The sequence below is a fragment of the Chlorocebus sabaeus genome, chromosome 14, assembly GCF_047675955.1.
Source record: "Chlorocebus sabaeus isolate Y175 chromosome 14, mChlSab1.0.hap1, whole genome shotgun sequence".
Lineage (NCBI taxonomy): Eukaryota > Metazoa > Chordata > Mammalia > Primates > Cercopithecidae > Chlorocebus > Chlorocebus sabaeus.
This window is the reverse complement of record NC_132917.1, coordinates 30486837-30499470: the sequence shown is the minus strand read 5'-3', so window position 1 is coordinate 30499470 and position 12634 is coordinate 30486837. Positions and strand designations below refer to the sequence as shown.

The following is a 12634-nucleotide window of genomic DNA, read 5'->3' as shown; positions in this document are numbered from 1 at the left end:
AAGGGGTAATCTTTTAGTTACTGAGTTTCTGTTTTATTATAATTAGAGAATATAATTCATAACTGTCTGCATTTGGGGAGATTAATAAAGTAGTTTTATTTCTAGCCAAGCCCACAGCAGTTTTTATAAATGGCTCATGGACACACAAGAAGAATCTACATTATCCAATGGTTGTGAGTTTTACATACTGAATCGAGCTCTATGATTTCCAATTGTGTTATCTGTCATTATGTCTTTTATCTTTACTTATTTTTTGTCTGCTTGATTTGTTAGATCATAACAAAGAGGAGAAGTTCCTCCCATAGTTATTGTTAGGAGAATTCTTCTTATGTTTTCAGGTGCTCTGGCTTTACACTTTTCCTGCTATGTTCTTTGGTGCCCAAAGGTTTTTGATCTTGCTATCTTCTTCTTGCAACAAAATTTGTACAATATCCCTATTTGTTGCATTTAATGCTCTGGCCTTGGATTCCTCTTTACCTGATATTCCTATTGCCACTTTAGCTTCCTGTTATGTACATTTCCCTGTTATATTTTTGTTCATTTCTTTACTGTTAATTTCATGCTCACTTTGTTATAAGTGTGTTTCTTATAAAAAGCACATTTGAAACTCATTGCCTACCACTGTTTCTCCCACCCTTCATTTCTCCTTAAGATTTTTGTTCTAATTAAATCTTTATTAGATAGAATTTTCTTGAATAATTTCCTCAGAATATGTGAGAGTTTTTCCTTTTCTCTCATTTAAAAATGATATTTCAGTTAGGTTTACGATTCTTGGATCATGTTTCATTTCCTGAAAAGTCTGTAAACATTGTTTCGTCGTCTTGCAGCTTCCAGTGCTGCAGAAGAAACATCTCATGTTAATCTATTCTCTGGACTTTGACTTTGTATGCAATGTGTTCTGTCCAACTGAGAGTCTGTAAGAAGTGCTGGCCAGGCGTGGTGGCTCACACCTGTAATCCCTGCACTTTGGGAGCTTGAGGTGGGTAGATCACAAAGTCAGGAGATTGAAGCCATTCCTGGCCAACATGATGAAATCCCGTCTCTCCTAAAAATACAAAAATTAATTGGGCATGGTGGTACATGCCTGTAGTCCCAGCTACTCGGGAGGCTGAGGCAGGAGAATCCTTGAACCAGGAAGTCAGAGGTTACAGTGAGCTGAGATCGTGCCACTGCACTAATGCACTCCAGGCTGGCAACAGAGCGAGACTATATCTCAAAAAAAAAAAAAAAAGGGGGGGCTCTCTCCTTGGAGTTCAGAAATTTCTCTGGAATATATCTATATATATACACCTGCTAAAAATTCATCTTGTCTGGGAATTCAGTGATATTTTTCAATCTGAAGACCTGTATCCTTCCAGTCAACTAAGTTTCCCTTTATTATTTCTGGGCCCTTCCTTTATCTTGCTCTTGCCTCCTTACATTCAGCTATTTGCATATTAGGTCTTCTGTCAGGCAGGTGATGATACTGCTGCTGGTCCAAGGACCACACCAGCGAGTGAGCTAGAGGATCCAGGATTGAGCTGTGTCTGGACTTGTCCCCAGCATTGGTGGAGCTACTTAGGTGGTTAGGACAACTCAAGGCCCAGGCAAGACACGCTCTGCCCTTTTGGGTGGTGAAGAAAGTCACACAGTTCCCCAAAAGCAGCTGCAGTGCCCTGACCTCTGTAGATTTCCTCTCATTGCTGCGAGCTTGTGTACTGCTCTCCAAAAGTTATCAAGTGCCCAGGTCACCTCAGATGCTTTGCCTAAAACACTCTGGTTTCCCTGTCAGACCACTGGGTGTTGGCAAAATGACCTCCAACATGGTTCTTGGAAGGTATAGACATGATCCAAATGCCAGCCCTCCCCACCCAGAGGCATGAACCAGGAAATACAGGTGGTGGCCTCATTCTTTACCACCGGTCAGGCCCTTTGCATCATCTCTGAGAGTGGCAAATTTATCTGATGTCCCCTTTGTATAGGGAGAGCAAGTTTGGTCAGCATTACTGGTGTGGGAAGATAGGGCTAAGAGTTGTTTTTAAGATGAACTAGGCTGGGCACTAGTGCCTATAATCCCAGCACTTTGGGAGGCCAAGGCGGGCGGATCACGAAGTCAGGAGATGGACACCATCCCGGCTAACACAGTGAAATCCCGTCTCTACTAAAAATACAAAAATTTAGCTGGGCGTGGTGGCAGGTGCCTGTAGTCCCAGCTACTCAGGAGGCTGAGGCAGGATTATGCCGTGAACCTGGGAGGTGGAGTTTGCAGTGAGCTGAGATTGTGCCACTGCACTCCAGCCTGGGTGACAGCGAGACTCTGTCTCAAAAAAAAAAAAGAAAAAAAGAAAGAAAGAAAAAAAGAAAGAAAGAAAGATGAACTAACCAGAGGAGCTCATTCTAGCCAGGACTTACTCATTCTTAACGTCCTACTGTGTGCCAGGCATTGTCCTAGGTGCTGAACCAAATGGCCACTGAAAAGGAGTCTCTACTCTCATAACTACAATCTTGTTTTCATAATCTCACCTTTTATGATCTCATCTGATCCTAATCACAACCTATGAGGCAGTTCTTACTCCTACTGCCATTTGACAGATGAGAAAACTGAGTCCCAGAGAATTATCTTGTCCAACATCTGTTGCTAAAGTAATAAGAGGCAAGACCAGCATTCAACTGCATTTCCACTGACTGACTGCTATCTACTATATGCTGCCACCCAATTAAGCACAAAATCCAGATTGTCCTTTTGGTACTCCCTTCTAGGGACTGGGATTAGCTTCCCTTGGTGCTTCGGATGCATTTTGTAATCACCCTCCCAAAGCCATCCCTGTTGCCTCTCATCCTCACTGCTGACACATCTTGCTGCTCACTGCAATAGGAACACAAGTCCACAGCTATGCAGAACCCGCCACAGTGCACTGGCTCATTAGCAACTATTAAAACATGTCTCCACTGACATATCTGTCTCAATCTCTAGCTCTGCTCTGAAATTGCATCCGCGGCTGGATGCAACAGCCTGACATCTGGGACATCCAGATGTGGAAAAGGCCATGTGGATGAGCGATCCCATCCACCCAGCTTTCCATGGAGTCCACCCAGTGGAAATTGGCCTTCACCAAAGCTCAGGGCTGAAGCCGGAAGCCCTGCTGCTTCTCCTACACAGGGGAGGCCAGCAAAGAGAATCCAAAAAGCTGGTTCTGTTATGAATTTTCCTCATTTGGCCATGTCCCCGGGTGAACCATTTAGAGTTGAATGCTAAAGATTCAAACAGTCTGTTTTGGAGAGGAACATCTGGTTCATTTGCACTCTTAGCAGTAGCAACACCAGCCAGTATCCTTTCTGCTGCTATAATGGCAGGGCAGCTTGACAGGAGAAGAGAGGGGCCAGAGGGAGGCTGCCACTGCTCAGTCCTCCTGAGCCATCCATGTCATCTGTCTCCAGGCCTTTGGCCACAGTGTGCCTCCTGTCTGGGATACCTTCCCTGTATCCCTGCCACGTGCTTAAATCCTGCCTCCTCCTTCAAGCCCTCAGCTCCTGCAGGCTCTGCCTCTGTCATGCTAGCCCTGCCCCCACCACTCTCCTCTGTTGGTAGCATTGCTTCCCTATTGCCATTTTGTGCACAAGAAGTACCTGGAGAGTCTCATTTGTGTCACTAAAGCTCACAAAGGACTTACCAAAGAGAGGCAATGCTTAGGAGCAAAGTGAAGCTAGAACCCAGGTCTGCTTCTTCCCTGCCTATATCTTCCTGGACTAAGTTGGTCTGTGACTCATTTTCTCCATCTGCCGGTGGAGATGACATGCCTGTCTCCTGCCCGGCAACCTGGGCTGGGATTTTGTTCTGGATAGAGTTTGTTATTACATTGTAGAGGTCATGTTGCAACTTTTGGCTTAAGTTGGAGGACCCAGGAGCTCCCTCCTGCCTCAACTCTGTCAGAAAGCATATGCTTGGCTCTATTCCAGTTCTGGCAATGTGGCCAGTGGGTGGAAGTGGTGATTGATGACCACCTACCTGTCCAGGGAGATAAGTGCCTCTTTGTGCGTCCTCGCCACAGAAACCAAGAGTTCTGGCCCTGCCTGCTGGAGAAAGCCTATGCCAAGTAAGTACAACCCCGCCGCCCATCAGCCCAGAGTCTCAGTGCTGGTCCTGCCTACCTGGAATGCAAACAGTCCCCGTTGGAGCATTGCAGCCTTTGCCACCTGGCTGGGCGTCTCCATAAACAGTCACCATGTGCAAAGGTCAGTGTTGGGGCCATCAGGAGGATCCCACAGGCACATGGTGAAGAGTGGGCAGGGCAGGGGCTGGACAGAGATATGTATTGACAATATTATTGCAAGGCTGGTATCAGGGCCCAAAGAAATATATTTAATAATATCACGGTCAAAGTCTGACGAGAGGGCAGAGGAGAGAGTAAACAATTCTGACTCTCTGACTCACAGAAAGTCAGGCTGAGGCTGTGTGGAAGTGGTGGCATTTGAGTGAGGCCTCAAAGGATGGGCAGGATTTCAGCAAGGGGAGAGGGGATAGGTGGGAGGAGGTATCTCTAACAATGGGAGTGATTCAAATAAAGCCATCCTTGGGGTGGTCCAGGCAGTTGGGCACCCGGTGTGGCTGCTATGAGGTGGCATTTATGTGTGGATGTGGGGCAGGACATGCTCATTCTCATATGGTCAAAATACCATGACTTAGGGACTGCCTTTCGGTGCTGACAAGCTTAAGAACTTATAAACATCCCAATTCACATGTTGTGCTTAGATTCTTTGGGTTGCTTTTATTCAACAGATGTTTATTGAGCATTTAACCATATGCCAGGCACTGTGCTTGGCACTGGGACAGACGCTCTCAGACTGACTCAAGTGGATGTGTGCAGGCCTGTGGATGGGGGAGGTGCATGTGTGTGTGTGAGGAAGAGGGCCCTGTCCTAAACACCCACACAGGTGATGAAGATACGCTCAAACTTTCCATCATCAACACAATGTAAACACGAAGAGTAATGACACATCCGTCTCCTTCTATGAGACTGCAACAGCTGGAGAATGCCAAGTGCTCGCCAGCATGTGGGGATCCAGGACCCTCCAGCAGCACGGGAGGGAGTATGCACCCAGGCAGCCTCTGAAGGACAACCCGACAATACTTCACTTCGCTACACGCACTTCTCACACCCAATAGGGACACTCCTGGGGGCCCTTAAGGGGACACATCTGAGGACGTTCTTGACTGCCACGAGGATAGTATGGAATGTCCATCACTGAGGTCAATGGGTACAATGGGTGGACACACTTCATGGAGAGCCATGCAGCAGTCAGAAGTCACAGATCCCATCTGTGCATGGTGACCGGGACGGTTCTTAGAGGCAGGGTCCTCGAGGCCCCCTAGAAGTGTCCTTAGTGGGTGTAAGACGTGCATGGAGCCAAGATAAGTATTGTCAGGTTGCCCTTCAGAGGCTGCCTGTATGCACACTCCCTCCTGTGCTATTTGGGGGTTCCTGGATCCCCACATCCCGGCAAACACTTGGCACTCTCCAGCTTTCTGGCTTTTGCAAATGAGGTAAGAGGCACTGAGCAATCCCATGCACTGTTATTTATGGAAATGGAAACTCTGTGCCCTGCAATTCTCATTTCACAAGAACACGTACGAACAAAAGGTGCACATTCCACATCCTGAAATGCTTGTCTTGGGGTGGAGGAGAAAAAGAATGGATAGAAGGAAGGAAGAAAAGAAAAAAGAGAGAAAATTCATGAAATGAAATGAAACAAATAAATTTAAAAAAAAAAGAGCAAGACCTCGCAGTGATAATATTATGAAGGGGGAAGGCGGCACACCTGGAAATAGGACAGGAAGGTACGCAGAGTCCCAAGGGCCGGGACTCTCATGGGGCCGGTCCCCAGGGCCTGGAGAAAGGCTCTGGCATTGGTTTGGCTGCAGCTGCTGTGGCTTCTGCTTTGCTCTGCTCCTCTCTGCAGCTGGCCCGCTCCTCCTCCTTCCACCCAGGTGCCTGTCTTTGCTGTGCATCTTCCTCTGCTGCCTCCTTGCGCCGACTTTCTGAGGACCCCCGCTTCCTCTGAACTCCTCATCAGGCCACCTAGCCTCGTGCCTCTGTCTTTACCTTCTGCCGCCACCCGATTCCCCGCCCAGTACCTGATTCCAGTCCAGAGAGTTGGAGTCTTATTGGTCAAGCCTGAGTCAGGACCCCATCAGTCCAATCGGCCATGACCCTGGGTCAAGTGGCTACAAAGGGGCACGAGCTGGGGAGGGGACACTTGCCCTTAGAAGAGGCTGTGTGTGAGGCAGGCACCGTGAAGAGGCGAGGGAAGTATCAGAGCTGGGTATCACTGCTAGCAGATGAAAGCAGAGAGGACCACACCCTTGAGGAGAAAATGAGTGGACAGCATTATAGATCCAGAAAATTCTGGAGATCATCCTAACCAGCCTCTTGGCCCACACATGGAGAAGCTGAGTCTCCGAATTGTGATGGGATGGCAAGTGCACGTAATTAAGCTGGGCCTGCCGGGTCTCTACTCACCTGGCCAGGGGACATCATTATCTTCCCCATCCGTTCTGCACCCTTGCTGAGTGCAGTCCTGGGCCCTAGAGGTGGTGATAGCACCACGGTCCACCCCAGTCCCGGTCCTTCTGGAAGTCACAGTCCAAACAGCGAGGTGCCTCAAGACCTCTTTTTGTGCATTCTTTCTTTTTGAGGCAAACTTGTGAAAAACTATAGTTTTTGTTATTTGCAGTGTCAGAAAGAGCTGCTCATTAGCATTTGAGAATGAAGCCCAGATAACAGCCAAGGTTGTTGAACCAATCCACATGTTTGGGAGGTTAATTCACTTCTAAGCTACTTATGAAAACACTGCCATTATCTTTTCAATACGGATTCAGCCCTCAACTCTTCAGGGCCTCGTTTTATCCTTATGTAAAAACAGGGAGACCAGTGGTTCCCTGTGAGAATTAGAAAGCTTGCAGAAGGAAATGATGACTTTGACCCCATTTTGTTAACAGATGACCTAAAGCAATCATTCAGCTTGAAAACAAATAGGAACGTGGACATGGCATCCGCATTCCACTGCTTAAAGAAATCTAGCAGAGGATAAAATGTCTCAAACTATTAAAGCTGTTTAAAAGCTCCCCCACCCCTCACTATCCAGAAAAGGAAGCTCCAAAATGCAGGGGTGAATCACATACTTACAGTGTTTCAGAGCCAGAAAGGACGTCTGTCAGCATCAAACCCCACCTTCTTTGAAAGATGAGGAAACTGAGGCTCAGTGAGGTGAAATGACTGGCCCAAGATCACACTCAGATGAGGATGGAGTGAGCACGCTTTTCCCTAGTCACTACTTCCCATGCCTTCCCACCATCCCTGACATTGTCAGTCCTACAGGAAAATGATTTGTCTTTTTGCTGCTTGTGGAGCTCAGTGTCTGGCACACGAGGACCACAGCCCAAACGTAGAGAGCCCATCTGTCCAGATGGAGATGGACCTCTTCCCTCCAAGGGTGCAGACAACAGCCCAGTGAACACATGGACTCCAAACTTTCTATTCTCCTTGCAGCTGGGGAGTCTGGAAACTAATTGGTCAAGTCAAATGAAAACCATAGTTAGGGTTTTGTTTTCCCCAGAGGTTGTGAAATAAGAGGAGACTGATGGACGAGAGCTGGTAGGCTGCTTATCATCCTTTATAGAATCTCTACAGCATTTCAGCATCTGCTCCGGCTCTCTCTGAATTCTTTCCTCTTTCATATGATTGCCGGGCAGAAAGACATTTCCCCCAAATGAGGCTGAAGCAGAGGAATGGGGACAAGGTTGTCTCAGAATTCCTGGTTCAGGTGATGAGGAATAGTGGTGGCTGCGGTGAACACAGTTCTCTCTCTCTCTCCTTTCTACTTCCTGTCAGCAAAGTGGGCTAAGAATAGTTGCCATGTTCCTGAACATCAGCAAGATCCATGAGCTCATGTTTAGAAAGCAGAGAGATAGTTCCTTGTCAAAACACCCAGCTGCTGCTGGGACAGGGCTCATGGGCATTGTGGATGCGTAGTAAGAAAAAGCTTCAGAAGACACCAAGGGCTCTGGCCGTGAGTGGCAGGGGGTGCCTTTGGTTGTCTTGGGTGACTCCGAGGTGACTGCTGGATGCTATGGGTGCAGGACATCAGATACGGCCCAGAGGCAGTGAGACAGTGAAGTGAGGGAGGGGCCAGGCCCCACCATGGCTTTTCTGGAGTGCTGTTCTTTAGCACAGCCCTGTTTGAAGCCAGGAAAGGTGCTGTGAGCATATGACCAGGAAAGGTCTGTTGCAAAGAGCAGGAGGTCGCACTGGTGGGGAACGGATTCCCAAACCCCAGTCCTTGTGAGTTTCCAGCACACTCAGCCATGCCCTGGTCAATGGAACAGGAGCCAGAACCCACGTGGGACAGCGAGGGATTCCAGAGCTCAGCCCCAACCAGGCACGCTTACCACCAAAGAAAACTCTACAGTTGACTGAGCAAATGCTCCAGAAAGAAGAATCTAGACCCTGGGTCAGAGAGAGGGAGAGAAGGAGGATAAGGTTTAGAACCAGTTTTAAAACAAGATTAATCTGTCACATGGGGGCTCCTGTAGAGACGCCCCTTCATTCTGGAAATCCTCAGCTTTCTTTAATAAAAGGCTGTCTAAGCCATTCCTTCTAAGCATTCGTGCCTGGGGCAGTGTCCTGCTGATAGTGACTGCTTGATACATATGTATTTGCTGAAGTGAATCTACTACAATTCTGTGTGATCCCCAGGAGGAGGGAATGTCAGAGGTGGAAACAGTGAGAAAGGAGTGTTGAGGGCTGATCCAGTCCACCCTGCAGCTTCCAGATGAAAAGCCAAGGACAGGGAGGGGAAGGGTCTTGTCCAGGGTGGAAGACCCAATTGGAGGGGGCAGCAGGACGGACCCAGGCCCTGATCCATGTGTGATTTTGCATTACCAGAACAAAAGCTGCAGCAAGGACTTCCTCCACTGCCTACCACCCTTCGAAGGGCTCTGCCTCTATCTGCCACTGGGGACAGGAACACGTAGGTCCCTGGCGAGAGTGACAGAGGCAGCAGTGAGTGTGGCTCCTGCTGGGCGTCTTTGATGCCAGAGTCTCCTGCCCGATCTGGCCTCAGTTCCACATCCTTTGTGAGCTTGCCCTGCCTAAATTTCAAGATTCCATGGAACCCTTCCAATTCACCCCATGGATGGGAGCTGAAGTTCTCAAAACACATCTGACTGTCTGGCCGCTGCATGAGAGGTTCCATTGTGACTGATTAGGCCACCCTCTCTCCTGGGGAACAGTAGGCCTCTTGGGTCTGGCCCTGCCCATCTCCCAGAAACAGAAACGCCATGGGTGGGGGTGGAGGTGGCGTGGCAGGAAGAGATGCTTTGGAGAAGGGGGTGAGGGTTTTAAGCTTTTGGGTTATGTTACGTAAGACTCATCCTTACCTATGTTACCTTTAGTTAAGCCAGTGATCTCCCTCATAATCTGGGGGTGAGTGGGTAATTCTGGGCATGCGAATTCTGGATCAGGGTTTGCAGAGTGAGAACAGCGGCTCCCAATGACCACTGCCAGCATCAGGGTATAGCTGTGAGCTCTTAGAGGGCAAGAACGGGGTTTTTAAACACATGCCTCTCATAGTCCCTGGCCCACAGTCAGTACTTCACACTGCTGTTAAACTGAATGGGAAGCAGGAGATACTCAACATAGTAATATCCAGTACTCGTTAAGGGATGACCACGTGCCAGGCACTATGTGGAACATAGCCCCATGAGGCTCCTTAATGTGTCCAAGGTCAAGCAGTCAAATTTGTGGCAAAGGTAGGGTTCAACCCCTGGCCTGTGGCTCTAGCACAGGCACACCCAGCCTGTCATCAGTGCTGCCACTTATGGGACCGTGCAGGCCTAGGGGACCAGGGCAGGAAGGTACAGAGGACGGTAGGAGCCCCTGGAGCAGCAGACAGTGCTAGAATCTCCATCCAGGCAAATGGGAGGTAGATGGCCATGGTCAGGAGTGGACCAGGCAGCCTCTCACCTGGGAAATAGGCAGAGGGTCAGTGCACAAGTTCCCCTCCCGGAGCATCTCACCAAAGGCACCATGATGGTTCATCCCCCGTTCCCCTCCCAGGCTGCTCGGATCCTATTCCGATCTGCACTATGGCTTCCTCGAGGATGCCCTGGTGGACCTCACGGGAGGCGTGATCACCAACATCCATCTGCACTCCTCCCCTATGGACCTGGTGAAGGCAGTGAAGACAGCGATCAAGGCAGGCTCCCTGATTACCTGTGCCACTCCAAGTGGGGTAAGTCAACGGGGAGCCCTTTTGCACCAGTTCAAGCCTTTCCTCAGCCAGGAATGGTCAGCCAGGGGCCCATTCAGCTAAAAAGCGTATGGCAAGCTGCCACCATTAACGAACACTTATAGTATGCTTTACCCGGGTCACCTCATTGAACCCTGCAGTAGCCTGCCTTTAAGACAGAAATTGCAAAATTCACTTCACAGAACAGAAAGCAGGCTCAGAGAGGCTACCTAAGGTGCTCACCATCACACAGCTCATAAGTGGCTGGAAAAGACTTCCAATGCTGCTGCCCCAGAACCTGGACCTACTGCTACAGCTCCCAGGCAACCAGTGGGTTTTACCATGCACTGGAGAAGGCAGCTGCAGCTCCTGCTACTGTGGACCACTCCTTTGTATTTTGCCTTAAGTTTACGCGGAGTCCCCCGGGGCCCTCTGATGCTCACTGGCTCTAGTGGCAGCACCCAAAGGCAGCATGACTCATTTTGAAAAGCTTGAGTGACCCTCCAAATTATTTGAGTCTGTTCTGAGACATCTGGTTTCTATCCGCGGGGATGCTTCCTTCATCTTGAAACATACGGGCTTTGAGTCACACTTCGCTAATCCAAAATGCCACCAGAAGCTCAAGATGCACTTTAAACCCCAGTTACTCCCAATGTGGGGGTCAAGTGATTCCTGCCTCCTGCAAATGTCCCAGCAGACATATCTGTGCCGTGTCTCACTGATGACATGTGGTTGGTGGAGAGAGTAACCCAGGCCCTCAGGACTCCATGGGGTTCCTTCCATCACTCATGGGGGTGGTTCCCTGAGGCATGAAATCCCTGGGGCCTCAGACACCCAACTCTGCCACTCCAGAAAAGAGTTCCAGGCCATCTATCAGTCCCAAGTGAGTCAGTGGGACCCAGATGGCTCAGCGGCTGTTTGGACTGTGTTTTTCTATTTCTTTGAAGAACCTGTAGATGTCTAATGCTTGGTCTGCTTTTCTGCTTTGAAGTCAACAGATACAGCACAGGCGATGGAGAATGGGCTGGTGAGTCTGCACGCCTACACCGTGACTGGGGCTGAGCAGGTAAGGCTGGCTGCTGGCCTGAACAGCTCTCCCCTGGCCTCTGCCCCAGCATTCCTGTTCCTTTCAATAGGGGCCAGAATCACATGAAAGGCCAACAAAGATGAAATGAGGATTTATCACCCTTGCCCGCATGGTGACATGCACCATGGACAGCCTCAGCTCCTTCTGTTCATCCAGAAGTTCTGACTCCCACTGTCTTCCTTTCCGGGAATCCACCAGAGACCTTGCTGTCCTGTTGCTGATCTCAGACAGCTCTGAGTGTCTATCTAAACTGGGAGATTAGCCCCAAAGGAGGTAGAATGAACTACCCAGTTGACTCCAGGGGGGAAGTTTTGCCCTGAAAGGGGTTTTATTTGTTACATGCAAGCTAAATTGCTATAACAAAGACACTCCAAAATACAGGGTCTTAAGACAAAGTACATTTCTGTCTCAGGTAAGCAGGTGATGCCAGGACTAGTAGGTGGCTCTGGCATCCTCCATATGGAGCTTCCACCCATGAGCCCAAGACAGCTGCTCTAATCCCTCATCTCCCAGCCAGAGGAGAGAAAGAGGCCAAGGGACACTCATATATCCATACAGAAGGCATGAATTGGAAGAGGCATGCATCATTTCTCTCACATCCCATTAGTCTAAGCTTAATTATGTGACCACACCAAGGCCAAGGGAGGCTGGGACATACACTGTCTAGCTGGGCCCCATAGGCCCAGATAAAACTTTATTCTCATGGAAGAGGGGGAGGTTGGCGCTGGAGGACAATCGTGCTCCTCAATGGAAAAATTGACTCTGGCTGGACAAAAATGTATGTAATCACTGTGTGCAGTATAATTTGGCCTGGAAAACACTACTGAAGTCCAACTTTCTCCGTTCATAAAGAAAGAAGCTGGGGCCTGATAGGAGAGATGTCTTTCACGAGGTTAGACGGATGGCACCTGGGAGATAGCTGGCCTGGACACTCTGTCTCTTTAGTGTCTGTCTACACTTGTCACCACACTTGCGGTGACAGCACTTCCTGGCCATGGGATGGTTTCCTGCAAGTGTTCCTCAGTCTCTGTAGTTCCCACAACACTTGAGGTCTAATAATGTCTTCTAAGCCCTAAGAGACCGAGTTCCAAACTCTAGGGCACATCATTTCTCCCAGGACTTTGTGGACCGAGGACTGCAGAGCATCAGGCTCTATGTGTGGCTTTCTCATACTTGCCTGGCCTCTCCTCCTTTCCCACATGTCCTTCCTCTCTCTATCTGTCTGTCTCTCTTGTCCATGGACCTGAGGCCAGTTGTTCCATTGTTTCACATTTTGATCAT

The 12634-nt window shown here is 49.1% G+C and overlaps 1 protein-coding gene across 1 annotated transcript in view; it reads left to right on the top strand.

Moving 5' to 3' along the window:
* The window catches only part of CAPN13 (calpain 13), an 85052-nt gene that overhangs the window by 33179 nt on the left and 39239 nt on the right, over window positions 1-12634 (top strand). The window contains exons 5-7 of the mRNA XM_007971045.3: window positions 3937-4073; window positions 10095-10269; window positions 11258-11332. Of these exons, the coding sequence (XP_007969236.3) occupies window positions 3937-4073; window positions 10095-10269; window positions 11258-11332 (387 nt within the window). The remainder of the gene's footprint in view (window positions 1-3936; window positions 4074-10094; window positions 10270-11257; window positions 11333-12634) is intronic.